Genomic DNA, 27595 nt, shown 5'->3' with positions numbered 1-27595 from the left:
TCACAACTTCTTCTATACTGTCTGTTCATTTAAAATTCCTCAAAAAAATATTGCAAACAGCGAATTGCATCAATGTGATAGAACCACTAAACCTCAAGTTGTGAAAATCTTGTTGCATAATAAAAACTGTTGTTAAGATACAATCATACCGTCCAGAGAAGTTAGGGGCACAGTATTAAGATTGTGCTAAATCCCGTAGTAGAAGAAGGTGATGACGGACCGGCGCTCAATCAGTGAAGAAATGAGTATAGCCTTTGATTTTCTTCATTTGATCCTCCCCGGTTTCCGTAGACCCATTATTGACCGGCGTCTCATCCCCTGACAACCTTGTGTTTTGATTGCGAGCGCACCCAATTCTTTATGGCCCCACAAAAAAACAATGAAAACGGGATACACATATATATATTTATATATTTTTTATTCATCCTCACATAATTTTAAATACATTTAGCTATTCTTTTATACTCACCAGCTATATATATATATATATATATATATATATATATATATATATATACACTCACCGGCCACTTTATTAGGTACACCATGCTAGTAACGGGTTGAACCCCCTTTTGCCTTCAGAACTGCCTCAATTCTTCGTGGCATAGATTCAACAAGGTAATGGAAGCATTCCTCAGAGATTTTGGTCCATATTGACATGATGGCATCACACAGTTGCCGCAGATTTGTTGGCTGCACATCCATGATGCGAATCTCCAGTTCCACCATATCCCAAAGATGCTCTATTGGATTGAGATCTGGTGACTGTGGAGGCCATTTGAGTACAGTGAACTCATTGTCATGTTCAAGAAACGAGTCTGAGATGATTCGAGATTTATGACATGGCGCATTATCCTGCTGAAAGTAGCCATCAGATGTTGGGTACATTGTGGTCATAAAGGGATGGACATGGTCAGCAACAATACTCAGGTAGGCTGTGGCGTTGCAACGATGCTCAATTGGTACCAAGGGGCCCAAAGAGTGCCAAAAAAATATTCCCCACACCATGACACCACCACCACCAGCCTGAACCGTTGATACAAGGCAGGATAGATCCATGCTTTCATGTTGTTGACGCCAAATTCTGACCCTACCATCCGAATGTCGTAGCAGAAATCGAGCCTCATCAGACCAGGCAACGTTTTTCCAATCTTCTACTGTCCAATTTTGATGAGCTTGTGCAAATTGTAGCCTCAGTTTCCTGTTCTTAGCTGAAAAGAGTGGCATCCGGTGTGATCTTCTGCTGCTGTAGCCCATCTGCCTCAAAGTCCGACGTACTGTGCGTTCAGAGATGCTCTTCTGTCTACCTTGGTTGTAACGGGTGGCGATTTGAGTCACTGTTGCCTTTCTATCAGCTCGAACCAGTCTGCCCATTCTCCTCTGACCTCTGGCATCAACAAGGCATTTCCGCCCACAGAACTGCCGCTCACTGGATGTTTTTTCTTTTTCGGACCATTCTATGTAAACCCTAGAGATGGTTGTGTGTGAAAATCCCAGTAGATCAGCAGTTTCTGAAATACTCAAACCAGCCCTTCTAGCACCAACAACCATGCCACATTCAAAGGCACTCAAATCACCTTTCTTCCCCATACTGATGCTCAGTTTGAACTGCAGGAGATTGTCTTGACCATGTCTACATGCCTAAATGCACTGAGTTGCCACCATGTGATTGGCTGATTAGAAATAAAGTGTTAACGAGCAGTTGGACAGGTGTAACTAATAAAGTGGCCGGTGAGTGATATATATATATATATATATATATATATATATATATATATATATAGAACAGCAAAAAAAGGCAGCACTCCGAGATTTGTGGAAATCAGAAAAACATACTCATTTATTCACACATGTGTCAAGGCTACGTTTCGGCTCCTTGCATCTGGAGCCTTTCTCAAGCAAAGGTGCATGTAACACAGTGAAAAATTTATACAAAATACACAGGAAGTGACATCATCTTACAGGTCATGTGATCACAGCAATACCAAGTTTAAATCACATATTTGAATACAAAAAGGACTTTACAATTACATATATTCAAATATGTGATTTAAACTTGGTATTGCTGTGATCACATGACCTGTAAGATGATGTCACTTCCTGTGTATTTTGTATAAATTTTTCACTGTGTTACATGCACCTTTGCTTGAGAAAGGCTCCAGATGCAAGGAGCCGAAATGTAGCCTTGACACATGTGTGAATAAATGAGTATGTTTTTCTGATTTCCACAAATCTCGGAGTGCTGCCTTTTTTTTGCTGTTCTATGGTTTGATGGACCTTGGTTCAGGTCCTGGGAATTGCAACCGAGTTCATAACTTTTCCCGAGTGCTGCCTCACCTCTTTGTATCATATATATATATATATATATATATATATATATATATATATATATATTCTCAGAATTTATGTAATGTGTATCTACTTATATACTTTTATTTTATCCGCGATTTTAATATTGTATGTGCTGATGAAATTATTTTATATACATTCTTATTTATATACTGTTCTTAACCATTACTGTTTACTGGAGAGATGAACTTTGACCTCCCCGGTCACCTGGTCGTGATGTCACCATAGCATCCGGTCCCGGTACCCTTTGTATGTATATATACTTGGAATGTTCACCATATACTTTTATGCCTGATGAAGGCCCCGGTACGGGGCTGAAACGCGTCGCAACAGTGTAATATTAAAGACTTTATTCTGACATATAAGGCTATACGCATTTCCTCACTGATTGAGCGCCGGTCCGTCACCACCTTCTTCTACTACGGGATTTAGGACATTCTTCACCTTGACGAAGTGGTTCCCTGGATCCACCCGTGACGAGGCTACAGGCTGGACAGGCTGCCATCATCATTTTCAACGCTCTGGCTCATCTGAAACCAGGTGAGTCTCCACTACACGTGTATTCTAATTTGCATACCACCTATACAGTATCACGCTAGGGTTGCGGCCTTTGTCTTGTGCTTGCTCCCCCAGGGCTATTAACACACGGAGAAGCCCGTGTGTCCCCATTCTCCAGGTTCACATCATTTCCACAGTATTAAGGTTGAAATACTGTTTACTTGTGAAATTTCTGAATAATTTTACCGAGTTTCCCTGCCCCATATTCACCAACACTGCTCATGCATACGATTAGATGTTTTCCAAAAATCCTAAACCAAAACTCTGAAAATCTCCATTTACAAGGGCTTCTCAATAAATGAAAATATCAGCAAAAAGTATTTTATTTTCAGTAATTCAATTCAAAAAGTGAAAGTATATTACATAGAGTCATTACAGAGTGAACTTTTTCATGGATTTATTTATGTCAATGTTGATAATTAGGAACATTACTTTTAGGAAAACCCAAAAGTCATTACCTGAGACAAATAGAATTATAAGATAAACTGTAAAAAGAATTGTTTGAACACAGAAATGTTGGCCAAATGAAAAATATGTACAGTAAATACATGCATTCAGTGCCTCTCCACTATTCTCCACACAATCAAAGCTACTTGAGGTCTAGTTTGAAATGGTTTAGTGGACCACAGAAGTAAACCAGGAAATTTTAGATCACTCCAAGCATCCCTCTGCCGACAAGCTTTTTGGAGTTGAAATTTTTATTTTCCAGCAGGACTTGGCACCTGTTCACACTGCCAAAATTAACCCCTTAAGGACGCAGGGTTTTTCGGCTCATTTCTCACTCTCCACCTTCAAAAATCCATAACTTTTTCATTTTTATGTGTACAGATCTGTGTGAGGGCTTATTTTGTGCGTAACAAATTTTACTTTCCCGTAATGTTATTTATTTTAACATGCCGTGTACTGCGAAGCTGAAAAAAATTCCAAATGTGGAAAAATTAAAAAAAAACCTCAAGTTCTTGTGGCCTCAGTTTTTACGACTTTCACTCTTCGCTCCAAATAATACGCCTACTTTATTCTTTGGTTTGGTGCAATCGCGGTGATACCAAATTTATATAGGTTTTATTGTGTTTTAATACATTTTCAAAAATTAAACGAATGTGTACAAAAAAGAAAAAAAAAATTTTGCCATTTTTTGAAGCTAATAACTTTTTCATACTTTGACGCACGGAGCTGTGTGAGGTGTCATTTTTTGCGAAATGAGCCGACATTTGCATTGCTACCAATTTGAGGTCTGTGCGACATTTTGATAATTTTTTATTCCATTTTTTATGTGATGTAAAAAGGTGTAAAAGTCGCATTTCGGACATTTGGGCACCATTTCCCGTCTCGGAGGTCACCACCGGCCGTAACCGTTTTTATATTTTGATATATCGGGCATTTTGGGACGCGGCAATACCTAATGTGTCTGTGATTTTTACAGTTTATTATGTTTTATATCAGTTCTAGCGAAAGGGGGGTGATTTGAATTTTTACTATTTTAGTAATTTTTTTTATTTTTTAAACTTTTTTTTTCTTTTTTTTTTCACTAATTCTTAGACCATCTAGGGTACATTAACCCTAGGTAGTCAGATCGCTCCTACCATATACTGCAATACGTCTGTATTGCAATATATGGCATTTTTGCAGCTCATTCATTACAATGAGCCACTGGCTCATTGTAACGAATCTGCAGAAGCCATTAAGCCTCGGGTCAAACGAAGACCCGAGGCTACCATGGCAACCGATCGCCGCCCCCCGATGACGTTTGGGGGCGCGACGATCATAATAAAGATGGCGGCGACCCGTGAGCCCTCTCTATAGCCGGTAAGTCTTTGCTGCATATTGCTAGCACCGATCGCGGGTGTTTTCACAGCGATGGCTGCCGGCAAAGCTGACGGCTGCCTCAAAAAGATCCGTCTCCATGGTAGCCTCGGGTCTTCTGAAGACCCGAGGCCATTTCGTTTTAACCCCTTTATTACAATGTGCTGATAGCACATTGTAATGAATGAGGAAAATCCCCATATACTGCCATACTGTAGTATGGCAGTATATGATAGGATCGATCAGACAACCTACGGTTAAAGTACCCTCGGGAGTCTGAAAAATAGTATAAATAAAAATAAAAAAAAGTTTAAAAAAAAAAAATTATAATAAAAAAACCTAAAATTTCAAATCACCCCCTTTTCCCTAGAACTGACATAAATATAAATAAACAGTAAAAATCATAAACACATCAGGTATCGACGCGTCCGAAAATGCCCGATCTATCAAAATATGATAACAGTTTTTCAATGCATTTAACCCCGTAACGGAAAATAGCGCCCAAAGTCGAAAATGGCACTATTTTGACATTTTGAAAAATTAAAAAAAAACTATAAAAAGTGATCAAAAGGTCGTACAGTCCTAAAAATGATATAATTGAAAATATTATCAAATTTTGCAAAAAATGACACCATCCACAGCTCCGTACACCAAAGTTTAAAAAAGTTATTAGCGCCAGAAGTTGGCAAAATCAAAAAAATAATTTTTGTACAGGAGGTTTTCATTTTTGTAAATGTATGAAAACATTATAAAACCTTTATAAATTTGGTATCCACGTAATCGTACCAACCCAAAGAATAAAGTAGACATGTCATTTGGGGCGCTCAGTGAAATCCGTAATATCCAAGCCCACAAGAAAATGGCGCAAATGCGTTTTTTCACCATTTTCATTTCATTGCACATGGAATATTTAATAAAATAAAAATTTAAGGTACAGTATGGTAACATTTACAGTAAAATGGACGATGGTAATGTTGTTGTTGTATGCCTTATGTTTATGAGCGACAGTTTTCCTGCTATATACCTGCATGTCATAAGAATTTAAATTAAAAAAAGGACCATAAATTCAAATCTGTTTTTTTTACATTTTTACCGGTGTTTTGTACGCGTTGGAAAAGGGGTAGTCTTATACGGCGAATATATCTTAAACTCTATATTTTAAACAGGAAAGTAGGGGGGTCGTCTTACACCAGGTTGTCTTATACGCCGGAATATACGGTAATAATCTAATTTTCTGAGATAATGGCCCAAATGAAAACAAGTGCAAACTGCCTCACTAAAGTGGAGTTTGCATGACCAAGCAGGCGAAAAGCGTCAAGGGTCCACTTGTGTCTGGTGTGTTTCCTGCCACCATGTCTAAAGGTATGCCTACATAGGCTTTGATATGCCTTGGGTCTTGATATAAATATAGATACTATAGGTAGTTGGTCTGTGGTATCTTTAGATCTCATATAGTTTCAATTGGATCTACTGGTGGCACTTGCTTCATACAGTGGTAATACATCCACTGTCATAAATGAGACATAGTTATTATAATGTGAGTATATAGATGCCTGTTTGGGTAGACAAACATAAACTCTTGTTAATATCAACATAAAAAGACCAGTACCTAACATGCAATGCCATCTTTTTGCAGGGTGGACATGGTTCGGAAATGGTTCTCTCTTTTCTTGTAGGTTGTGCAAGAGCCTAATCAAGACCGCCTCCATATGAAGTGACATCTTTGTGATTTATTTTGTAGGTCGTCATATGTAACTTATGTGCAGTTTGTGCCAGATAGTCCAGTAGTGGCGCATGCTCTTTCAGGATGTGCACACACAGTGTCACAGACTTAGCACTCAGACTAAGCACTATCACGCCCCTTTAGGTGTACAGTTTTCTAAAGTGTCAAAGTGGAACTGTGACACAAAATTGACCAAACACTTTATATATACATTTGCAAGCTCAAAAGACCTTCTTTTTAGTGCAAACAGACAAAAAATTGGCACACACACACAGTGGGACACATTTACTAAAAAGGTGCAGTTTACCTTTGTAGTGTGTAGAGGGCACCAGATTCAGGAATTGTGGTGCACGTTCTTCATGAATTTGACTCTCCCTGCACTGCCCCGACAGAGTGCACCAACTTGTTTTGGTGCATCTTTAACATGGGGCATGCAACACATTTCTGTTGGGGTTTGCATGTTAAATGTGGTGCACGGTCCGATTGTGCACCAGGAGGCCCATTTCAATGATGGCATTTGTGTCGCATGAAGAATAGTGCAATAATAGGGTAACAGGGTTGTGTGCGACACATACAGTAAGTGAGGCGAACACTTCTTGAATACCTGTTTGCACATAAAAAATGTGTAAGGCCCAACAGAAAACTGGCGCACGGCCCTTAGTAATTGTGCCCCAATGATTCTTGGGTTTTGCTTGGCTGTAAGCCATAATCATTAACATTAACCCATTACCGCATTTGGACATTCCTGAACACTCAGCCGTGAGCCCTCTTCATACTCACCAGGTGTTTGCTGCATTGTGCCCACAATTGGTGTTAACTGATCATACAGCCAAATGGTAACATTGAAACGTCATCAAAAGTTGCAAAAAATGACACCACCCACAGCTCCGTACACTAAAGTATGAAAAAGTTGTTAAAGCCAGAATATGGCAAAATTAAGAATTTTTTTTTCTGTACAGGTTTTAATTTTTGTAAATGCTTGAAAACATTATAAAACCTATAGAAATATGGTATCTCCATTATCGTACCGACCAAAAGAATAAAGTAGACACGTGATTTATGGTGCCGTAAAATCCAAGCACACAACAAAAAGGTGCAAATGCTTTTTTTAATCATTTTCACTGCATTTAGAATTTTTTTCCTTGTTTCCCAGTACGTGGCATAAAAATATTAAATACCGTCACTATGAATTGCAATTTGTTACGCAGAAAATAAGCCCTCATACAACTCTTTACATGGAAAAATTAAAAAGTTATAGATTTTTGAAGGTGGGGAGTGAAAAATTCAAATGCAAAAATGAAAAAGGGCCTCGGCGTTTGGGGTTAACATAAACAAACATTTGAAAAAGTTTGATTATAATGGCTCTATATAATTTATGATATTAACTTTTAGAATTGAATTACAGACAACCCCCAGTTACAATCGGACCTCTAGATGTTGGTAATTTACTGTACTTTAGCCTTAGGCTACAAACAGATGTAACAGTTATCAAAGGTGTCTGCAACAAAGATTTATTGTTTTTTTTTGTTTTGTTTTTTTTTTGTCATCTTTATTAGGTTTTCAAAATTTTTTAAAAACAATTCTGCACATCCATGGCCCTTCACAGGGCATCATGTTCATAGCTTTGCATGTACTTAGAACTCTTACAAAAGATACACTTTTTAAAATTATCAAATTTACTTACATACATTTCCCTATCCCCCCGTCCTCCCTCCCTGAGATACAACTAAGATTTATTGTTAATCCTGGTTTTGTTGACAATCCAACATTTTTAAAATCCAATTGTCACACAGACCAAAAAAAATTTGGCTGGAGTTATACTTAAAATATAAAATTTCAACTTAAAGAGAACCCGTCATGCAAAATAAGCCCCCTAATCTAAATATATTTTCATAAACTGCCATTAGAGAGCATTGCCTCTATCCCTTCATTGTCCCTCTGCATGCCTGTAAACCTAAGCAATGAGGTCCTAAAGCTGTATGCAAATGACCTGTGAAATGTCCAATGAAGCATTAGCATATTCAAGCTGTCCACCTTATTCATTCACAGCCACACCCCCAGTGCTTGACTGACAGCCTGTATAATGGTGTAATGGCTGCTCCATGTGCTTGCTGGTGCTGCGCCCCCTGCAGCCTGTGTGTGTATATAGGAGAGATACAACAGCTCCAGGCAGCCATGATATAGCAGAACCTGTAAGATTCATGTGTAGCTGATGTCTGTGTATTAGGAGAGAGAGCATGTCAGAATACACCAGCAATGCTTTACTATACATTACACACAGACATGAGCAGGGGGAGGAGAGGGGAGGGGTAACAGGAGTGACATCACTGCCTCTGACCATGTGACCAGCCTCATTTACATAATAAAGAAATGATGATTTTACAATAATTAATGTATGAATTGACTAGATAAAGGCTGGGATGGGATCCTTGTGAGCTGCTCCAACAGGTAGTAGTGACAGGACAAGTCACACAGACCTGATGACAGGTGTCCTTTAAGAGCAAACCTACGGAACCTGTCTTGTACGTAACCTGGGGACTGCCTGTACTGAAAAAAAATAACTTTTGCTGATATTCTAATTTATTGAGAAACACTTGTACTTAAAATGTAGTACACCGTTTGTAGTTTTTTTATGTTTTATTCAGTAACTAGACTCAAAATTTCTAACAGGGCCCCCCACCCCTAACCGTGAACAACAATATGGCTGTGTTCACAAGGTGCATTTCAAGACGCAATCCAATGGCTCCAACTGTGACCACATGCTGATGTAAAATTAAAGGGGTCGTCCCCTTTCAGCAAATAATTTATATTGTTTGTTTATGAAAAACAAAGAGATGGCCTAAGTTAAAAATACCAATAGTAAATGGGGACGTGTGCTAGTTATAGGAAAAAAAAAACATGTTCTAAGACAACATTCATGTGCAGGGGGCCTAAGGCATGTGCCACACGCACCACTTTGTCTGCGTTTGAAAACGCAAATGCAGACAAAGCCGCACCCACCAGGGCGGGCCGTTGCGGCCGATCGCATCAGCATTTCTATGGAAACACCTGCGATTGGGAACGAGCCACCTGTGTTTTGCATTAAATTAATGCAAAACACCGGCGGCTCATTCCTGATCGCAGGCGTTTCCAGTCGTGCATTTCCAGATAGTTAAAAAACACACACATTTTTGGAAAATTATCTTAATTAAAAATGGACAAAAATGGATGCGTTTTTAACGAACTGAAAACACATGACTAAAAACACGTTCAAAATGCCACGTGTGCCACCACCCTAAGGCCGGCGGCACACGTGGCGTTTTGAACAAGCTGTTGGGCCATTTTTAAGCAGTCCCTAAAAAAAAAAACATGCATAAAAAACACATGCGTTGTTGACCGGTTTTACCTAGTATCTCAGTTAAAACGGGTCAAAAACGGATGATTTTTCAAAAAATGGACTACTTAAAAATGGCCCGAAAACGGATTCAAAACACCACATGTGCCGCAGGCCTTAGGGTGCATTCAATTCATTTTTGTGCATGCATTTCAAAACACAATTCAACAGCTAAAGAGAATTTTGCCTAACTGCTGTAAACATTAGCAAACGCAACCATTAATGCATGTGTTAACAATCACATACATTAACATATTGTTAAATCATTAGCTAACATTGTATTAACATGAGCGTTTTGTAAATGTTGACATCAATTTAATTAGGCAAATCTCTCTTCAGCTGTTGCGCTGTGGTTTGAAATGCACATGTTAAATGCCCCATTTGAATTTACCGGAAGTCAACATGGATGGGCTAAGCTAATATGAGTTTTCACTGGATCAAGCGCCACATGTTTTGCACATGTTTGTTCATGGTAGCATGGGCCAAACCTTTTTTAAGGTGCGGTCGCATGCTGCGCTTGCATTGACATATGTGCTGCTAGCGCTGCATTTACAAACACAGGACAAGTGCACAGGGTGAGCCTTGGCCCCATCATATATGTGTTTACAGTCAAACACACGCAAACGGTAACCAATCGCATGCACTTCACTGGAAATGCACGTGCAATCAGGCCGAGTCTCGCCCCTGTGGCACATGTGTTTGCACCCTAAACAATGCAAGTTACAGGGTGCTGCTTACTGTATATGTACCTACATATACACTCACCGGCCACCTTATTAGGTACACCATGCTAGTAACGGGTTGGACCCCCTTTTGCCTTCAGAACTGCCTCAATTCTTCGTGGCATAGATTCAACAAGGTGCTGGAAGCACTCCTCAGAGATTTTGGTCCATATTGACATGATGGCATCACACAGTTGCCGCAGATTTGTCGGCTGCACATCCATGATGCGAATCTCCCGTTCCACCACATCCCAAAGATGCTCTATTGGATTGAGATCTGGTGACTGTGGAGGCCATTTGAGTACAGTGAACTCATTGTCATGTTCAAGAAACCAGTCTGAGATGATTCCGGCTTTATGACATGGCGCATTATCCTGCTGAAAGTAGCCATCAGATGTTGGGTACATTGTGGTCATAAAGGGATGGACATGGTCAGCAACAATACTCAGGTAGGCTGTGGCGTTGCAACGATGCTCAATTGGTACCAAGGGGCCAAAAGAGTGCCAAGAAAATATTCCCCATACCATGACACCACCACCACCAGCCTGAACCGTGGCACCCGGTGTGGTCTTCTGCTGTGTAGCCCATCTGCCTCAAAGCTCGACGTACTGTGCGTTCAGAGATGCTCTTCTACCTACCTTGGTTGTAACGGGTGGCATTTGAGTCACTGTTGCCTTTCTATCAGCTCGAACCAGTCTGCCCATACTCCTCTGACCTCTGGCATCAACAAGGCATTTCCGCCCACAGAACTGCCGCTCACTGGATGTTATTTCTTTTTCGGACCATTCTCTGTAAACCCTAGAGATGGTTGTGTGTGAAAATCCCAGTAGATCAGCAGTTTCTGAGATACTCAGACCAGCCCTTCTGGCACCAACAACCATGCCACTTTCAAAGGCACTCAAATCACCTTTCTTCCCCATACTGATGCTCGGTTTGAACTGCAGGAGATTGTCTTGACCATGTCTACATGCCTAAATGCACTGAGTTGCCGCCATGTAATTGGCTGATTAGAAATTAAGTGTTAACGAGCAGTTGGACAGGTGTACCTAATAAAGTGGCCGGTGAGTGTACATACAAAATACAATATAAATCAAGGATATTAACACACAGTACACACAATTTCCACATGTACAGATACAGTAGACACATTATACACATACAGCAGACACAATATACACATGAACATATAACACATGAATATACACATGAATATATGCAGTACACACAATTTAGATATAAACATGTGCAGTACAAATACAATATACACATACAATACAATATACAAATACAATATATAGACCATACATTAATCATTCACATACTTACATGTCAGACAGGACTTCAGTAGGGGACTGGGGACAGCATCAGAGGAGCAGGAGCTGAAGAGCACAGGGAAGCTGAGTGTTCCTGCACCCTCCTCTCCGTCCCGTCCCGTACATCTGCCATTTCCTGTATAGCAGGAGGGGAGGGGCAGGAGCCCGGGACGAAGCAGCAGCAGCAGCAGCAGCAGGTGAAGCAAGTCTCTCGTCCAGAGAGGCTGCACAATCCGGGCACATAGCGGGTTACTATGTAACGCTTAAAAATCCTCCCTCCCTGCCTTCCTGGAAGAAACAAGCTGCTGCAGAACCCATGCTCTGCATCAGGGGCCTCTCTCCTCTTAAGGGCCCGGTCGCCCTTGTGTGTTTAGATACCTCTTAAAAGAGGTAGTCTGTTTTCTAACTTGATAGCTAATATAGTTTTTTTTATATGCGCTTTGAGTTTTGGGGATTTGTTTTAGAGCTACTCCATAGGTCATTGAATACATGACCCTTGGATTCACTTTTTAACCCATACAGAGATGCAGCTTTGGGGAACATTTATCAGTGTCCGAGACCAAAACAGTTCTAGTTGCCCATGGAAACCAATCAAAGCTCAGCTTTTATTTTCCCACAATTGTTTCTAAAATGAAAGCCAATTGGTTGCCATGAGCAACTAAAACAGTTTTGCTCTCAGACACTTCTAATTTCCCCAGTGGACTTTGCTTTAGTCTCTGTTCAGTGATAGCTCAATTGACAAGGGGAATAAATATATCCTGTCAAAAATGCTGTCAAGTCTTTTATTTTTACATTGTTATTTTTTCAGCATGCGCCCTTAGTTCTAGAATCACTGTATATACTCGAGTATAAGCCGAGTTTTTCAGTTCAAACAATGTGCTGAAAAACCTCTCCTCAGCTTATACTCCAGTCAAGAAAAAAAAAAAAAAAGTGAAGTCACTCTCCAAAATCAGCTCTATTATGTGCGTCGGCATTCTACTATGTGCGTCAGCATTGGCACACACTATGATGACAGCGAGCGGCTGACATCATGGTGCCTGCGACGAACCGCGCGGGGACATGGAGCCGATACCGGAGCATCGCTGTATAGAAGAAGACCTGCCGGAGGGGCATCGGAAGGTGAGTACACTGTTTGTTTTTTCCCACAGGCATTATATTGGGGGTAGGGGCTGCAGGCTATATACTGTGGGGGGGGGCAGAGGCTGCAAGCTATGTTCTAGGGAGCTGGCAGGCTATATACTACAGGGGGTGACAGGCTATATACTACAGGCGGCTGGCAAGCTATATACTACAGGGGGCTGTCAAGCTATATACTACAGGGGACTGGCAGGCTATAAACTATAGGGGGAGGCAGGCTATATACTACAGGGAGTGGAAGGCTATATACCACAGGGGATGGCTATATACTACAGAAACTGGCTATATACTACAGGGAGTGGCAGGCTTTATACTACAGGGGGTGGCAGGTTATATACTACAGGGGGCTGGCAGGCTATATACTACAGGGGGCTTGCTGGCTATATACTGGGGGTCATTTCCCACCCTCGGCTTATACTCGAGTCAATAGGTTTTTCAAGTTTTTGTGTTAAAATTCGGGGTCTCGGCTTATACTCGGTTCAGCTTATGCTCGAGTATATACGGTAATCTTCTTAAAAGTGGTCTTTGTTTATACTCAAACACCAAGTGCTAGAATAAAGTATGTCCCCAGAATACGTCACACTTTGCTATCAATTTAGTCTTTCATATCTAGGACAATACTGTGCAGTAAGATAATATAAAAGGCTACACCATTGTTGTTTTATAGGAAATGTATGCATTTACCAAAATAGATATCTCAGAAATGCTGTCAGGTCCTTTTTTAAAATTTAATTTAAAGGAATGATATTTCTGTCCTACCCCATATTTTCCTATGTTTTTACAACAGTAACTGTTTTTGGAAACCTTGGCACCCTATTATCTTCTACTTAAATGATTCATGTCTATGGGCACATTTATTTCCTGTGTGTCAGAATGTAACAGCACATGTTGAGGCAAGGATTAAGGTATTCAGGAAGCATGTGTTGCTTTATTTGATGAAGAAATAGTACCTCATACATGGGTGCAACAACAAAGCTTAACAGTCTTGACTAAGGAAACTGCGCTCTTACATTCAGGTAGTGATAAATGATAAAGTCTGACCTACATGTAAATATATGTGATTTCCTATTGCCGTTCAGTATTGCACTGCAAGATGATAGACTGTTTTTCTATGTTTAATATTCTTATTATTATTACATATTATCAACATACTAACATATTTCTTTGCAGGAAAAATAGCCCTAAACGTTGAACATTTTTTTTGAAGGTGTACAAAGAAGTGAACCATGGCAGCCTTGGTTACAGCATATAATACATTTGCTATCAGCATGTACAAGAAGCTGATTGAACATAATGATGCAAACATCCTTTTTTCTCCTATGAGCATTGGAACAGTCCTTACCATGCTCTTTCCTGGTACCAATGGCAACACTGAATTCCAGATGGCAAATGTAAGTTAGAATTTATTATTCCTACTATGGCGGGTTGAAAGATCTCATATTTCTGTGAATTTATTTTATTAGATTCATGTAGACATAAAATACTACCATTTTTAAAGGCAACTCATCACCATGAAAACACAGGCTAATCTTTAGAAAGCAGGTTATATAGCTGGGCACGCACAGTATATGGATATCGGCTGTTCAGCCCTAGTCTATGGAATTTATTACCCACACTAATAGGAAAGTAATAATTCCTTGACATTAAAAATATGTATTTTAAGTCTTGATTTAAAGTCTTTTAAAGTCATTTAAGAGTATATTACACTCCCACTTTATATGGGATATTACAACTTAATGCTTAGTTTACTCCTGGACTGTTCCATAGAAACTTGTTCTTTATAATTTTGAGAAGTCATACTGTGGTCCTGTCAGACATATCCTCTATATGCATGATCGTTGAGGAGAAGCTATTTAGTCATGGGATGGCTATCTTTGTTGTGATAGTCACTTCCCCAAACGCCATTGGTTGGTCAGCGATCAGTTGCCATGACAGCCTCAGCTCTTCATCAGTGTTTTGCAGTTTTGTTACAATGAGCCAATATACAAAAATGTGATATATTGCAATACAACTGCATTGCAGTAGGAACAATCAGACCATCTAGGGTTAAAGTACCCTAGAAGGTCCAAAAAAATAGTAAAATAAAAAAAAGTTTTAAAAAGTTTAAAAAAATAATTAAAAAATTTGTAAAATAACAAAAAATACAAAACCACCCCCCCTTCCCTAGAGTTGATATATAGTTCCAAAATGTCTGAAACACTACTTTTACACCATCTTACATAACATAAAATGTGATCAAAAGTGATCAAAAGGTTGCGCAGTCCTCAAAATGGTAATGAAAACTTCAGCTCATTTTGCAAAAATGACACCTCACACAGCTCCGTACACCATAGTATAATGAAAAAGATACTGTATTAGCGTCAGAAGAAGATGGCTAATTTTTTTTCCCGTAAACATTTGTTTAATTTTTGAAAATGTATTAAAATGCAATAAAACTTATATAATTTGGTATCAACGTGATCGTATCAAACCAAAGAATAAAGAGGTGTTATTTGGAGCGCACAGTGAAAGTTGTAAACACTGAGCCCACGAGAAAGTGACGCAATTGTATTTTTTTCACCAATTTTTCCACATTTGGAATTTTTTCCCAGCCTCCCTGTACACGGCATGGAATAATGTCACGGGTGACCCTGCTATCCATGTCTTGCATCGTGGGTGCACCCATGTTCCTCTGTGCCGCGCGGCTCCCCTGGCCTGGACCTTAATCAGGGGTGCCCCCCGCGATCCATGTCGCGGATCCCGAGTACACCCTTGCCCCTCTATGTAGCAGCTCGGCTATCCCGTTCCTGGATTCACCTGTCCACGAGCCTGCTTCCTGGTGCTTCTGGCCAGGCACATCCCCGGACCCTAGGGCGCGCGCATGCGCCGACACTTCTGGACTTAAAGGGCCAACGTCCTTCTGATAGGCGCTGGCATTTCCGGCTCTGCTATATAATCCGGCGGCTCCCAGAATCCCCTGCTGGATCTTCAAGTCATTATCCCTGAAGTGAAAGCCCTCCTGTGTTTCCAAGTGTTTCTTCGGTTCGTCCCTACGAACGGTGACAAATTATAAATAATGTTACTGAGAAGTAAAATTATTACACAGAAAATAAGGCCCCTTTCACACTTGTGTTCTTTTGATGCACATTTATAATCAATGGGTTTTTTTCAGATTTGCTTTATTTTTCATGAGCACACGCACATTTTTTTAACATGCTAAAATGCATGTTAAAAAAAAAATGTGCGTGTGCGCGTGAAAAATAAAGCAAATCTGAAAAAAACTATTGATTATAAATGTGCATCAAAAGAACACAAGTGTGAAAGGGGCCTTATTTTCTGTGTAATCATTTTACTTCTCAGTAACATTATTTATAATTGCACATTGCACTTGCATGTGTCTCAGAGTGCAATACATTTTTGAAGCATCTCCATAGACTTGTATGGTGCGTTTTTCACACGTGTGACTTGCAAAAGTAGAGCATGCTGAGATAAAAATATCTCCACATGCTCTACTTTTGCAAGTCACATGTGTGAAAAACGCACCATACAAGTCTATGGAGATGCATCAAAAATGTATTGCACTCTGAGACACATGCAAGTGCAATGCAAGTCCAATGCGTTTTTCACTGATCAATTGCCATAGAAAAGATAGACCACAGTCCTTACTTTGAAAATGCATTGAAAACACCAAAAAAACTTGTTTGAAAAACGGAGACACTGAACAAACTCTGACTGAAAACTGATTGAACTCTGATAAAAAATGTCAGTTTTTCACCGATTGCACCCTGATCAGACCCTGACGTGATCTGCAACGCAAAAGTATGAAAGAGGCCTAAGCCTTCACACAGTTCTGTGCACAGAAAAAGGGAAAAGTTATGGATTTTTAAAAGTGGAGAGCAAAAATTGAGCGGAAAAACTCTGCGTCCTTAACCCCTTAATGACCGCCGTATCGGCTTTTTACGGCGGTCATTAAGGGTACTTCTTCTGACGCATACGCCTTTCTACGGCGGCGCGTCAGAAGAAGATTTCGGGACACCGGGTCTCGCTGGTGCCGGTGTCGGGCTGTGATATCACAGCCCAGACCCGGCACTAACACCCGGGATCGGAAAAACTCCGATCCCGGGTGTTTAACCCCTTACACGCCGCGGTCAAGCATGACCGCGGCGTGCAAGTGTGTCCCCTGTGGATCGGACCCCCCCGGTGTGCTTACCGGGGGATCCGATCCCTCCTGCCTCAGCCCCGGGTTCCGACGAGTGACCCGGGGCTGTCGGCTCCAAGTGTATTGCAGTGTAAAGGCTTGAATAAGCGATCGGAAGTAGAAAATGTAAAAAAAGTTTAAAAAAAAAAATTTAATCTTTTTATAATATAATTAAATAAATAAATAAAATAAAAGTCCCATAATCTCCCCAGTAATACATAAAATGCAAATAAAGTATATAAAACACAAAAACACGTACATATTTGGTATCATTGCGTCCGTATTAATCTGTACAATAAATCTAAATCAATATTGAACCCGCTCGGTGAACTACGTAAAAAAAAACTCGAAAAACTTCCCATAATATACAATTTTCCATCAAACACCATCACAAAAAATGTTCTAAAAAGTAATCAAAAAAAGTTACGTCCCCTAATATGATATGACTGAAAAGAAGAACTGTTTTTGCAAAAAATAAGCCCTCACCCAGATCTGACAACAGAAAAATACAGAAGTTATGGCCCTGAAAAGTTGTCAATAGTAAAAACAATGCGATTTTCTCCAATATTGGTTTTGCTCAGGAAATTGAGCAAAAATAAGAAAAACTATATAAATGAGGTATCACCGCAATCGTAGTGAACCAGAGAATAAAGATAAAATATTATTTTTACATTACGGTGAGCGGGGGAAAAAAATGCTAACAATCCAAAATAAAAATTGATGATTTTGTTTGTGTCCCCCTTGAAATAGTTAATAAAATCTCATGAATAAGCTTTAGACTCCCAAAATAAATTTTCTATACATTGTATCTCATCCTGTACATAATAAGCCCTCATATGTTCGCATTACCAAAAAAATAAAAATTTATAGGTTGGAGGAATTGGGCATCAAGCGTTGTAGTGCGTTTCATCATTTAATTTATTCTGAAAATGTCAGTTTTGGCCTAAATGAATGTATTTTCCCCCAAAATTCTATAGTTTCTAAATCGCAGGTCCATATTTTTTAACCCATGTGAAACACTTAAAGGGTTAATAGACTTAATAGAAGTTGTTTTACATATTTTGAGGGGTGACATTTCTATAGTGGGGTAATTTATGGGGTTTTACTATTATTTAGGCCTCTCAAAGTCACTTGAAAGCTGAGTTGTCCCTCAAAATGTGAGTTTTGAAAATAAGAAAAATGGCACCTAAAGTTCTGCACCTCATAACATCCTAGAAAAATGACCGGAAGCATAAAATATCATCCCAACATAAAGCAGATATTCTGTAAATGTTAATTATTAAAATTTTTGGGTAGTTTTACATCTTGTCTGGAAACCAGAACATTTCAAACTTGGAAAATGAAGAATTTTTACAAACTTTTGCCAAATTTTCACTTTTTTTCAGAACGAAACGCAAAACATATCACTTAAATTTTATAACTAACATGAAGTACAGTGTGTCACGAGTAAACTTTCTCAAAATCACCAGGATATGTTAAAGCGTTCCGAAGTTATAACCAATTATCGTGAGACATGTCAGATTTGAAAAATCGAGTCTGGTCATTGAGCTGAAAACTAGTGTCGGTGAAAAGGGGTTAAAGGGGTATGCCCACGAAGACAAGTTTCTTATATGTACTCAGCACAACAAAATAACATATCCTTTAATTTACCGTTATTAACCAAAAAGGCAGCATTTCAAAGATATAAGTCCAACCTGTCTCTATCAGTCCTGCTAGACACAATTTCAGTTGCCCCTCGATCGACCCTGTAACTCAGACTCAGGGCGCTGTTCCAAACGCAGACAAAGGCGCGCCCACCATGGCAGGCTGCGGCCCGATTGCATCGGTGTTTCTATCTCAAACTGGTGTTTTGCATTAAATTAACGCAATCTATCTCAAAACTGGTGTTTTGCATTAAATTAACGCAAAATATCGGCTTTGTCTGCGTTTGCAAGCGCAACGTGGGACAGTGCCCTTAGGGTCGGGTAACTGCCATCTTGAATGAGATCGTGCTGCTGAGATGACTGTGTCTTGTGCCTGTAGCCACGTCCCCTGCAGTCCTAGCATAGGAGCTCACAGACACCGATTCACTTCCTGGCAGAAGATTGTGAGAAGAGACAAGCTGCAAACTACAAGCTACAAGTAGATAAGTGATCCGGGGAAAGGGGAATGCAGGCACATACCTGTGATACTGAGAACAGAGATGTAGCAGTGCTGTGTGTGTAACAGGCATCTCATGGATCTCATGCATCTCTGACCTGTCTCATGTTTCTCTTTCTATGTGTCAGTTACATATGCATATGCACTTGTACCCTGATAATCTAACCACATTGTCACCCCACAAACTAGATGGGTCATAATGTGTCTGCTATAGAGGCCGTGCACTGACCAGTATAGAGAGTGATGGGAGCTAAAACAGCAATAACGCTGAGTAAAATTGTAAAGTAAAGGGTTAAAATGATCTTTATTGAGTTAAAATTACTAGGGAATTGAGACATGAGAATTTTTATAAGGGAAAAACAGAGTGAAATATTGTCATATCATCATCAGCCCACAAGGGGGCAGTAATGCATATTAATTACTAACAACAAGCTTCCTGTTGACTATTTCCCCTAAATCAGTGGTGGCGAACCTATGGCACGGGTGCCAGAGGTGGCACTCAGAGCCATCTCTATGGGCACCCTTGCCATCACCAAAGGGCATTGTTCGTCAGACAGGACTTAAAACCTCTTGCAGCCCAGGACCCTAGAAAAAAGCTGCAATGATAATCCAAACTTTTTCTCCTTCTTTCTACTGTATTGGCATCCTCAGCTGCATACACAATTCAAACCTGTGAAAGAGCATGGAGTAATAAATTACTGCTTAAATTGTCGCATTGGAACTTTGCGAAAAATACATGGGTTTTGGTTGTAGTTTGGGCACTCAGTGTCTAAAAGGTTTGCCATCACTACCCTAAATGAAGGGATCTGATAAGCATTTTGTGATAATGTCAATGAGGGTTTTATAATTAACGTAGCGCTCATCTATTTCTGGCACTAGAGAAAGAATAAGTGGCAGGGGAATCTTGAGGAACAGGGCACCTGTTCTCATAATTGTGTATGGGTCTCAGAGGAGGAGGAGATTATTAAATTTTGTGTGGATTATTTTACAGTAAACACATGCTATTATATGTTTGTACTGTAAAAACAAATAGTGATGCCATGTTACATTTTATTAATGTATTTATTATTTTGCCTCCTTTGAATTAGGTTTTAAACTTTAGAAAACCATCAAGAAAATCATCAAAGGTAAATATATACTGTTTGAAACTGTGAATGCTGAGTAACAAACCTATAACCAGATTTATCCCATTAGTCTACTAACCCCCTCAGTTAGGGTATGAAATGTACTTTTTGCAATATCCTTTTTTATGTGAAAGCTCACTTGTTTACCTATTTTTTAAAAAAAGTCCTCCATAGTCATGTGAAAACAATCAGAGAAAAGCATGAGTCAAGTTACATTAGAGGCTGCAGAGGGAGGGTCAGTTCAGAAGCTCATATTTTCGGCTCTATAGTACCTAGAAACATGTGGTTATACGTACTATGTGAACCGCAGAACCAAAGAGGCAACCAGTTAAAGAAGTGGGCAGGAACTGCATCTTTAACTGCAGCTATGGCAGAGATTTATCAGTGCTTCTACACCTGTTTTCTGGTGAGGAAGCACTGAAAAAAAAGCTATTTCATGCGCCCGGCAAGAAACTTCAATCATTCTAACAATTACACCACCTCCACATCATGTGGTAATTGAAGGAGGCTGAAGGGGCACAGCAGCAGGCAGAGTGGTCTGGCATTGGGCCAGTGGCGTAACTACCGCCATAGTAGCTGTAGCGGCTGCTACGGGGCCCATGAGGTTCAGGGGACGGACCGTGAATGCATGGACCCTGTGTCCCTGCATTGCTATGCCACGGCCCCGTGGTAAGTGGTCTGGGGACGCACTGCCAGGTGGCTGCCAGATCGTGCTCTCGGCGCCTCCCTCTGTGTCCCGGCTACAGCCCACCTCTCTCCTGCTACGCCCACCTCTCCCGGATCTTCCAGTACCTGACCCGACCACCCGCCACCTCCCTGACCCGCCTGCCCGCCAGCTACCTCCCTGACCTGCTCGCCATCCACCTCCCTTACCCGTCCGCCCACCAGCCACTTCCCTGACCCGCCTGCCAGCACAGGTGACCACCGCCCGCCTACCCCCTGCAAAGAGGCACAGCTGGCCGCTGACACAGTCTACCAACCCTACGGCACAGTGACAACGGCCCGACCACTCACTGCCCTGTCGAAAGTACACCCCACCACCCCCACTGCCCGAACGAGCATCTGCAAACCCGCCCCTGCCCGATCACCCACTGGAACACCTGCCTGACGCCACGTCCAGGTGATCACCCAAACAGCCCCCAAACATCACTTTATCTGTGTGTATATATGTATATACTGTGTGTATGTGTATATACTGGGAATATATGTACAGACTGTGTATATATTGCATATATATGCATATACTGCATGTATACATGCATATGTATGTGTGTTTTGTATATATTGTGTATATAGTACGTATGTACATGCTCTATATACTGAATGTGTGTGTGTGTATTCCCTGTATGTGTGTTTATATGCTGTATATACTGAATGTGTGTGTATTTGCTGTATGTGTGTATATTCTGTATGTATATGCAGTATGTGTGTATATGGTCTTTTTTTACTGCATGTATGTGTATATATGGTCAGTGTATACTGTATGTGTGTATATACTGTGTGAGTTTGTATACACTTTGCATTACTATTTTAATGTATATGAGTGCATAAATGTGTGTATAAGTGTATACTTGTGTGTATATGGGTGCAAGTATACGAGTGTAGAACTTTATGTGTGTGTATATAAGTATATATAGGTGTGTATATATCAGTGTATAAATGTGTGTAACATGTCTATAAAAGGGTACATTCACAGGAACTTATGGGGGACATATTTGCTGACAGATATACTTCCCTCATAGGCGTCTATAGCACCTGGGCTCGGTACGCACAACGAGTACTCACTGTTTCGAGCCGTGGCTGCAAAAGAGATAGAGCGTGCTCTATCTTTGGCCGTAAGAATGACCATGTGGCTCTATTCTTTATGGAGAGGGATGGGTGAGCCGCGATCACCTCTCCTCCTCTCCAGCGCGGCAGACTTGTGCCTGCCAGGCTATAGCCGAGCCGCCACACGTTTATGTGGATGCAGCCTAAATGTGTATATATTTTTTAAGGGGAAGGGGGCCCCATGCAGAAATCTGCTATGGGGCCCAGCCTCTCCTAGTTACGCCTGTACATGGGGCGTACCTGCCCAGTGTCCAGGCACTTTCCAAAAACCTGCAAACATTCACAGCTGCATGGTTTTTATGTAAAACTACACCAGTTCGGACCTGGCATAGTTTTGTCCACCAGCGAGGCTCATGATGTATGAGCCGTGGCGGCACGGGTCAGGCTTTATCATACGTCAGTGCATGGAGCGCCAGCATATGATAAATCTCCCCCTATGTCTTAAACTGTCAGTATCTCTGGTTCCGATGCACAGAGAATCACTTATACTGAAAAGGTGACCATACCGGAAAAGAGGGAAATATTGTCATATTATCATTCGCCCACAAGGGGGCAGTAATGCATAGTCATTTGAAATGACAAGCTCACTGTTGTCTATTTCCCCTATATAAAGATTTTTTTTAAAAGGTACACTTGGAAAGTGTATGTATAATGGTGGTCATTTATCTTAGGCTTTTCTAACAACTACAGGCGGTCCCCTACTTACTCACTTACTTACGACCCCTAGTTACAAATGGGCCTCTGGGTGTTGGTAATTTATTGTACTTTAGCCCTAGGCTACAATGATCAGCTATAAAAGTTATTAAAGGTGTCTGTAATGAAGCTTTATTGTTAATCCTGATTCTTATGACAACCCAACATTTTTCAAATCCAATTGTCAGAGAGACCAAAAAAGTTTTGACTGCGGTTACAATTATAAAATATACAGTTCCAACTTACATACAAATTCAACTTCAGAACAAACCTTCAGAACTTATTTTGTACGTTACCCGGGGACTGCATGTAATTAGAAGATATAAATAAATTCATACTCAGAGAACTACAAGCCTGATGCAACCTGAAAGATGAGATCTTTATCTTTAATACCAAAATAATTTGTTAAGCAAGGAGTGTCTGAATTGACACACCCCTGCTGCCTCTAAATGTGACTTATTGCAGACAAAATATGACTCTTCTCATTTTCACATGACTTTGGAGGAAATTTTATATAGGTAAACAAACAACATTTTATATAAAGTAGACAGTAGCACTCCAGGGTGCTACTAATGGTGGGTACAAGTAGGTGGCAGGTTCCTTTTAACGGCATTGTCCAGCAATCAATATTTACATTGCCACATACATTTCCTTATATTCTTCCACTGTGATTACAATTGCTATAGGGGCACCAGGGACATAAATTTATTTGGAGGTTTAGATGTAATATTTGAAGCCTTTTTGTGTACAAACAGAACAATGCCTAATTTGTGCTGCTCGTCCTTTTCTTTCCAAAGTTATGGCATTTTCTGTTTTTTCTTACCAGAGGTGAAGTGGACGGAGACTAATGTCTGTCAGATCCCATGATGCCTTGTGTTATTTCTCAAAGTAATTTAGCATTACATTTAGTTTCTCACAAGTAAATCCACTGAACACTGCACAGTGCACATACAGGATGTATATGGTGACCAACCTGGCAGCATCCATAACATGCAGGAGCAGGGAATATGTAATAAGTGGGAGAAATCATTAGAACATGAAGTCTATAGCTTGTGCTGTGTGAGCACTAAGGGTTAATAGCTTATCTGCACAGAACTGATACTGCCAATAACAAAGTCAGGGAAGGAAGAAGCATAAGGTGCAGAGAGAGACAGGTGCAGTTCTGTAGAAACACAGACTGGGATGAAGGAACAGGGAGATCTTGTACCTCACTATTCTGTGCAGGAGACATCTGCATTTATTGTCTTGGACACATGGAGCTCTGCTACATACACTGTCACCTGACCTCCTCACCTATGAGCAGGGAGCAGCAGCTCCTCCCCTCCCATGAACCGACAGAGAAACAAAGTATAAACAAAGTACGGATTCATAGGGCTTGTCAGCACATGGAGAGGAAGCAGCTATTGCAGCAATGAGGTAATCTGAGAGGGATAGCAAAAAAAAACTACTTCATAGAGGAACAAAGATAATAAGCAAATTTGTTTTACATCCCAAGAGGTATTGATTTGTGGGAAAAAAAACCCCAAAAGGATTGTTGTTGAAATAAGCTACAAGATCCAAAATAGAATTGCTATTGGATGACCAAACAATCAATATGTCGCCAATATAACGACCATATCATGCTATATTGGTTTCAAAAGGGTTTTTAGAACAGAAGATATAACTTTCCTCCCACCATGCAACATAGAGGTTACTTAGCGATGGGAAAACTTAGCCCCCATCGCTGCTCCTCTACATTGCACATAAAATTTGTCAGATACAGGGGCCGATCTCTCCGCAATTGTGGGCACTAGAAAGAAAATTCCCCTAAATCTGTGTATAGTAGTCCCTACAGAATGGTATGTCCATCTCCACATGTGCGAGGCTTTGAAAGGTCCTCTTTAAGGGATTTTTAACCTGTTTGCCTTATGAGTGCTTTATTAAACAATAAATACTCACTTCTTTAACCCTAACTGTTGTAGTTCATTTGTGGTTTTGTGGTATCATTTGTGGTTTCTGCTTACTTCCTTTAGTGATGACATACCACGTGAATATCACTGAGATGGAAGCAAGCAGAGACAAATGATTAGGTGTATATAAAAATGTAATGTTTTATATATTTTATCCCAATTCAAGTTTTTGGGTAAATGTCTGTACATCACAGGGAATGTCTTAAATTACCACCTGTTAGTACCTGAAACTAATGTTGTAGCAGAAACTTGGCTGTGATTGAGACAACGCCTACAGCCTCTCTATAAAGAGGCCAGCAGAAATGGGTAGCCCCACAGATTAACGGAAGCGGGAAGAGATGTCAGTATAAACTATTATTTTACAGCTCTCCCCCAGCCATTTATATGAAAAATGTGTATTCCTGGACAACCCCTTTAACAATTGTGCTATTTATAGTATTTCTCCAAGACTATTTAAGCAATATACAAACAGTGTGGGTAACTTTATATTCTGTAAATATTTTTTTTCTAGGTTTAGAGTACATTATATGTATAATAATAAGACTATATGGTTTTGTGGTTTGGAAATCCACAGTTTATGGAATGCTAATAAGTATTAAAGGAAATCTGCCATCAAAATCAAGCATGGTAAACCAGGGACACTTACTGATAGATTTAAGCACTCATCTTCTTATATTTGCTATCCATGGCTTCTTCTTTCTAAAATCAACTTTAAAATTATGCTAAGAAGCCACAAGGGCTCTGAGGGTGTTACCAGAGCCCTTCCGTGCTGTAGATTCACAGACTAACACTGTCTCAGCCTCCTGTCTGCTCCCCCAGAACTTGTGCTCTCTACAGCTGCTGTGAGAACACAGTAGGAAGAGGATGGGGTAAGTGCTCACAGCATAAGTGCTGAGGGAGCTGGGGGATGGATGGTAAGACAGTGTAACAGCCTCTAAAGCCAACATAATTTATTTATTAGAAGGAAGGAGGCCATGGATAACATATACAAGGAGATTACCACAGTCACAGTGCCTGTATCTATGATTAAGTATCCATGCTTGAAAATCTACCATCAGTGTTTTATTTTTATATGCAAATCTTTGTATATATAGGAGTTAATTACAGTGTGCAATTATGAATAATATAATTTTTTCAACAGACTTCAGATGCTATTCAAATAGAAAATGTACCCCAAGTTTTTGAGGAGTTTATTTCAAACATCAAGCAAACCTCCAATAGTTACTCTATGAAAATCGCTAACAGGCTATTTAGTGAAGAGAGCTTTCATATCATTCAGGTAAGTCATTTGTAATGTTTGTCACATATGAATTTAGTATGGAAAAATAGTGCAGGGGCTCTAGGCATATATTTACGAATTTATGATAAAAAATTATAAAAGTCATTCATTATAAATCTTTAATGACACAAATTAAATAAATAAAGGGAATAGGAAAGAGTAGCAGGGGAGGCAGGTTCACTATCTAGTGGTGTGAAAGGATTGAAGGACAAGCAGGGGTGTTAGCCTAAAGGCTATGTACAGAAAGAGGGAGAGTTACTGTGCCTTCTCTGACAGTTATTTGATATAGAAGGCATGTAATAAGCCCTTTCCCTGCCAGTTCTTCTGCTTTCCACCCTGTATGCTACAGTGGGTGACAGGGTGGAGAGCAGGGAAGATAGGAAGGACGAGAGCATGAATGCCCTGGCCACTGTATGTGCTTCACGCTTCTTAGTAGATTCCTGGCTCTTTTGCGCCAGCAGGGGGAAAGATTAACACTGGCATGCAAAATGCCAGTCTTCATATATTCCCCCCACAGTTTTTACAGCAGTGGAGCCAGACACCTGCACAAACACTATATGAGAAGTGCCGCAGGTTATAGTTAATGTGTCCCGGCCCAGTCCACTCCGTGCCCACTTGGGGTTGAGGTAATTCAGAGGCAAAAAATGTTCTGTCTGTGGGCAAGGATTTGTGATGTTTTCAGGGTTTGTATGGTAGAAAAATGTTTATGTATGCTGCTGAGGTATTCAAATAAAAATAAACAGAGTCGTCTAACTTGCAGCAATATTCACAATTAATTGAGAAACATTTTCAAGCCAAAATTCAAGCCATGAATTTTAGTCAAGAGGCGGAAAGGAGCAGAAAGACAATTAATACCTGGGTGGAAGGAGAAACAGATGGTGAGTACAAATTGGTTACATTTAACACTGTAGTCTTAAAACTGCACCATTTCCACAGTGCAACAAATTTTATCATATTTAATTGTTTTTCACCTTTTGCAAAGATTGACAGATCTACAGCAGCTGAATCTTGTGCAGACTTTCACTGTTTTGACAAGGATTTGTATACCCAAGATGCTATATTAATAATCTATTCCCAGTGCTTAACCCCATAGCGCAATAAGACGTAACCTTACATCTGCAGGCTGCCTCCATCTTTGTGCTCCTGTACTGCTCTGTCCCTCCCACTGATGTCAGCTCCCCAGGCTGTGACCTCTAAGAAGAAGCAGGGGGCAGAGCTGTACAGGAGCACAAAGGTGGGGTCCAAGCTCTGAGGAGGGAGAAACACAGACAAGTCACATGTTGTTTTTTGAAATGCATCCAAACCAAACTCCAGCCCCTGTGACTACCCCAGGATTTTGTCAGTGTGCAACGTAAGTTATAACGCACAATTATACTGTAATGCAAATGCTTAGAAAAGGCAGAGAGGCATTTTTGCACTGCAGGTGTCA

At 40.3% G+C, this 27595-nt stretch overlaps 1 protein-coding gene across 2 annotated transcripts in view; it reads left to right on the top strand.

Moving 5' to 3' along the window:
• The first annotated feature begins 13857 nt into the window (after positions 1-13857).
• Positions 13858-27595, top strand: part of LOC140133076 (leukocyte elastase inhibitor-like) — a 29476-nt gene continuing 15738 nt past the window's right edge. The window contains exons 1-5 of one of the 2 annotated variants that reach the window (XM_072152678.1): positions 13858-13994; positions 14186-14369; positions 20383-20421; positions 26029-26166; positions 26927-27044. In XM_072152678.1, coding sequence (XP_072008779.1) covers positions 14205-14369; positions 20383-20421; positions 26029-26166; positions 26927-27044 — 460 coding nt within the window. In that variant the 5' untranslated portion in view covers positions 13858-13994; positions 14186-14204. Of the gene's footprint in view, positions 13995-14148; positions 14370-20382; positions 20422-26028; positions 26167-26926; positions 27045-27595 lie in introns of both variants that reach the window. The other variant, XM_072152677.1, reaches the window with a different exon arrangement.

This window comes from Engystomops pustulosus, chromosome 5 (genome assembly GCF_040894005.1).
Source record: "Engystomops pustulosus chromosome 5, aEngPut4.maternal, whole genome shotgun sequence".
NCBI lineage: Eukaryota > Metazoa > Chordata > Amphibia > Anura > Leptodactylidae > Engystomops > Engystomops pustulosus.
Note: the sequence above shows the minus strand (reverse complement) of the source record. Positions and strands in the feature narration are given on the sequence as shown.